This window comes from Coregonus lavaretus (assembly GCF_964263955.1).
Source record: "Coregonus lavaretus genome assembly, chromosome: 18".
NCBI lineage: Eukaryota > Metazoa > Chordata > Actinopteri > Salmoniformes > Salmonidae > Coregonus > Coregonus lavaretus.
Genome location: NC_140005.1, coordinates 27,677,054 through 27,681,938, shown reverse-complemented (window position 1 = coordinate 27,681,938; position 4,885 = coordinate 27,677,054). Strand labels below are relative to the sequence as shown.

Here is a 4,885-nt window from a genome sequence, read left to right as displayed (position 1 = left end):
CCCGATAGGTAAAGGTGGACGGATAAGAAGACCCAGACCTAGACAGGCTTGAAGATAGGCATGTAGATTCCCAGAGATACTTAACAGACCAGCAGACGGATAGGCAATCAGACAGCTTGACAACTAACCAGGCAGGCTGACAGTTTCGAGACACTGTAAACTCGATGATTGCGTGTTAATGAAGCAGAGATTTTAAATCTATTCAATGCATGTTTTGTGCAGCCCTTGAGAATATAAAAAAACGAGTCCTCTTTTTTCTTTCTTTTTTTTCATTAATTTGATTGGCAGACCACATAGAGCGGAATGGAGGGAGGGTTTGTGGTTGCTGTGGCAACGGCCTGCTCTTTGAAAAAGGCTACATTCCTGGTATCTGATGTGTCTGTGTCACAATCGATAAAACACAGCCTGTGGGGAATAGAGAATATAGAGAATGGGGCTTCTTCCAGGGCAATGACGATGAGAGAGAGAAAAGGAGTGAGGAAGATGTGTGAAAAGGGAGGACCAGGAGATAAGAGAACAGTAGAGTAGCAGCAGCCGAAGCAAAGAGAGTGAGAGAGAGAGATACTGTAGAGACGGAGAGATATAGAAAGGGAGAGAGAAAGGGTGGGAAAGAGAGAAAGATGGTAGTGAAGACACCAGAGTGCAGCTCTTCAGAGTCGGGGAGAGGGGTGAGTGCTGTGTGTGCATGACGTGCGTATGTGCGTACTCACCCCATCTTTTCAGTGAAGGTGTCACTCACCTCAGCGGCAGTGTGCATGTATGTGTCTGTCTTTGTGCTTACCATCTGCTTACCTCTACATGGTTTTGTGCTTATTTACAATGATTGACAATGAGTGTGCTGCTACCAATCCTAAACTGTTTTACAGTGCTTTGCTATACATCCTATGGTTTATTATTTTTAAATTATAACAGGACAGAATAACCGGAGTAGGATCCATAATAGGCAAGGTTTATAGAATACAAAACAGATGCATTCAGGCAAACGTCTCAGACCATCTGCTATTGCCAACAACCTGTTGACGCATTTTCTTCCCTGTTCTCTTTTTCTTCCTGTGGGAACAGAGCTGCCCCTGGTTTAACTCCCGTCTTCCGCCTCCTTGCATATCCAATAGGGTCTCTACCTAGTCTCTATGGTGCGACCAGGGTCAGTCCTGGCCACAAGCCTTGGAACAACGTGCTCCTGTTTTTTTTTTACATGACAGATACCGTTCAACCCTTTGTGCTAACACAATGATAAGCATTTAAGTTTTGCATCAGCTGTCCTATTTTGATTCAGCTGAACATTATAGCAAATTTTTCCATAAAGTATATTGCTGTGTGTCAATGCACTTGATTTATTTTGGCAGACAAAAGTCTGCTGATAAAGGAAAAAAGTGTTGATAGTGTGATAGGAAAGAAAGTGTTAGAAAGGATGGAGAGAGAGCAAGAGATGGAGAACAGGTGAAGAGTGACGGAAGGTGGGGAAAGAAAGCAGCAGGGGGAAAGCTTTGTTGGTAGTAATGATTTGTATAGTAGTAATGCTTCCTATTGTGCAGGATAATTCATATTAGGTATTCTAATGCGCTGCTCCTTGTGTGTGTTTTTGTGCTGCAGGGCTGTACCGTGATGGTGGTCTGCATGGATACCAAGCTGTGCCGTGACAGAGGGCAGCGTGGGTAAAAGTCATGCGGCGCTCCGCCCTGTACCACTGCTACCCTCTTCTGGGAGGGGCTCTGCTGCTCCTGCTGGCTAGCTGCATCCTGGGCTGCCCTGCCCGCTGCGACTGCTCCGCCCAGACCAAGTCAGTCAGCTGCCACCGCAAGCGACTGCCCACCATCCCAGAGGGCATCCCCATTGAGACCCGGCTTCTGGACCTGAGCAAGAACAAGCTGCGGAGCATTACCCCGGACAACTTCTCTTCCTTCCTACAGCTGGAGGATCTAGACCTCAGCGATAACCTGATAGGCGTGGTCGAACCAGGCTCCTTCAAATTTCAGCTCTCCCTGCGCTCGCTGAACTTCCACAGCAACCTCCTCCAGCTGGTCCCCGCCGGCGTGCTCTCTGGCCTGGCCAACCTCACCAGTCTGGACCTCAGCCACAACCGGTTGGTGGTGCTGCTGGACCACGGCTTCCAGGACCTTCGAAGATTGATGTTCCTGGAGGTGGGTGACAATGAGCTTGTGTTCATCTCCCAGAGGGCCTTCACCGGCCTGCTGGGCCTACAGAGCCTCACCCTGGAGCGCTGCAACCTGACTGTGGTGCCCACCGATGCCCTGGGGCACCTGCACAGCCTGGTGGAGCTCCGCCTGCGCCACCTGGGCATTGGCGCCCTGAAGCCCTACTCCTTCAAAAGACTTCCCCACCTTCGCCACCTGGAGATCGACTACTGGCCCTGGCTGGAAGTCTTCCCCGCTCTGTCGCTACACGGGCTCAACCTCACCACACTCTCCGTCACCAACACCAACCTGTCCTCCTTTCCCGGCCCTGCTTTACGCAACCTGCCCTACCTCACGCACCTCAATCTGTCCTTCTGCCGCATCCAGCACATCCAGCAAGGGGTGCTAAACCAGCTTCCGCGACTGCAGGAGTTGCACCTGCGAGGGGCTCAGCTGGCTTACATTGAACCCCTGGCCTTCCTGGTTCTCCCAACACTGCGTATGTTGGATGTGTCGCACAACCAGCTGGACTCTGTGGAGCGAGCTGTGTTCGCGTCCCCTGACAGCCTGCAGACGCTGCTTATGGGGGGGAACCCTCTGGTGTGCGACTGTCGGCTCCTATGGCTGTTGAGTGGCCGGAAGCCACCCTTGCTGCAGCTCCCTGACCCCCAACCCGAGTGCAGTGCCCCTGAGCGCATCCGTGGGAAACCCCTGCAGGACCTCAAGGAGCCGCTGGTGTCACGGTATGTGACCTGCACCAAGCCCTGGATTGGGCCCAACACCACCCAGCTGCTGCTGGCAGACGAAGGGCAGCCTGTCTGGCTCAACTGCATAGCAGACGGGGCTCCTCGGCCCTCCATGGCCTGGGTGACGCCCCACAGACGCTATGTCACAGCCAAGAGCACCGGGAGGGTGACGGTCCATACCAACGGCACCCTTGAGATGAAGGCTGCGGAGTTGCACGACAGTGGCGTGTACCTGTGTGTGGCCAGCAACGCGGCGGGCAATGCCAGCATGTCGGCCTCGCTGGTTGTGAAGAGCCTGGGCATCAGCGACAGATCGCTCTACGCCAACAAGAGCGGACTCCTGGCGGACTCCAACGGGACCTGGGCCAACGGCACCGTCCTGTACAATATGACAAACCCCATAGACCTGAAGACCATCATCATCTCCACAGCCATGGGCTGCCTGTCCTTCCTGGGCGTGGTCATCTTCTGTTTCCTCCTCCTGTTTGCATGGAGTCGTGGGAAAGGAAGGCACAAGAGCAACTTTGACATTGAGTACGTTCCCCGCAAATCGAATGGAACAGCAGCGGAGGCAAATGAGACAAGCGGGCCCAGACGAGTCAACATGAAAATGATTTAATTTTACAAACAGACCAGCTCATATGATAGTAATAAACAAAATACAGTGCATATCATTTGCAAAGTTTTCTTTGATACAGTGGAGTTGTAAAAATGAAAGTGACGTACCGATATAGTGGTGTTGATATGAAGGTGATCTAGTGATTCAGTGGACATGTTGATATAATAGTGATCTATGATACTGTGGACGTGTTTATATAAAATGATGTTATCATAAAACACACTGGATATAATACTATATAACCCACATATCAATGAGAGTGATGCTGTGATACAACGCTGGGCCTGTGCTACGCTGGTGATGTGATGACTAATGATGTTGTAGACTTGGTGTGACACCAAGGTGAGAAAGGAAGTCTCTGGGAGTGACAGGGGAGAAGTTGAGATGACAGTGGAGCCTTCATTGCTCTATCATGTCTGGAGTAAATTGTGTCTAATACCCATCTAAGCTGCAGGTGTGTTTGTGCGTGCGTATGTATGTGCGCGGTGTGTGCGTGCGTGCGTGCGTGTAGGTGTACTGCCTTTGTTGTGTGACAGGGTAATCATCAAGGATAATAGGGTCCAAAGTTTTTTTACCGGCCTTTGTATTTGTTAATTCATTGTAACAACAGTATTGTCACTGTTGAGTAAAATGTAGTATTACGTATGTTTGTATACACATGCAAATCACTCCAAACAATATCCAAGAGACCTGCTGCATAAATATTTTCAACTAGGCCATTGTTTCCCTTTGTACCACCTCAAGATAGGCATAGCTGGATTTTGGCAACTTGACCTTCAACTCAAGGAAAATGTATACACACGATATTAACAACTTCAAGTAGGATTTCAGCCAAAAGCACTAGAAGAACTCAAGGTATCTTCCTGCTGAAGAAATAGTAGCAGCTGAAAATATTGGTTATTGCATGGGAAAAAAACACAGACGATAAAAATCCTATGTTAAATCCCCTTTTATTACATTATACATTTTCCTGCCAGCAAAATCCCCTGATGTAATGTAAAAGAAACGGTCAGTGACTAGACACAATAGCAAAGATTTACTGGCCGATGTCCCCTTTGAACAGGACAAATCTCAGCCCCGGTGAGTTATGTGTTGTATTGTATCCCCTCTCATTTTTCTTTGGCCCCAATGCTTCAAGCTGGCATGTCCCGAGGCCTCCCTTGGGTTGAAATAGGTTTCTGGGTATTTAATTGATGGCATTTGAAAGTTGTGCTGTTTTTGTTTAAATGTTTTAACTGTTGAAAAAAATTATGTATTAAAGAATTACGTTAAGGGCAACTCTTTGTAAAAGAAGGGATGTAGGTGTCACATGTGTGATCCAGTTGTGATACAATGTTAAAGGTTGTATAAATGTTTTCATATGATAAATTTATGGGTATATTTTC

General features: G+C 48.7%; 1 protein-coding gene across 1 annotated transcript; it reads left to right on the top strand.

Moving 5' to 3' along the window:
* Positions 1–1,664: 1,664 nt before the first annotated feature.
* Positions 1,665–3,500, top strand: LOC311145946 (leucine-rich repeat and immunoglobulin-like domain-containing nogo receptor-interacting protein 2; the record flags this gene model as incomplete). Its single annotated transcript, XM_084182350.1, has 1 exon — positions 1,665–3,500. The coding sequence occupies one exon, from the start codon at positions 1,665–1,667 to the stop codon at positions 3,498–3,500; it is 1,836 nt and encodes a 611-aa protein (XP_084038476.1).
* Between the last annotated feature and the right edge of the window lie 1,385 nt (positions 3,501–4,885).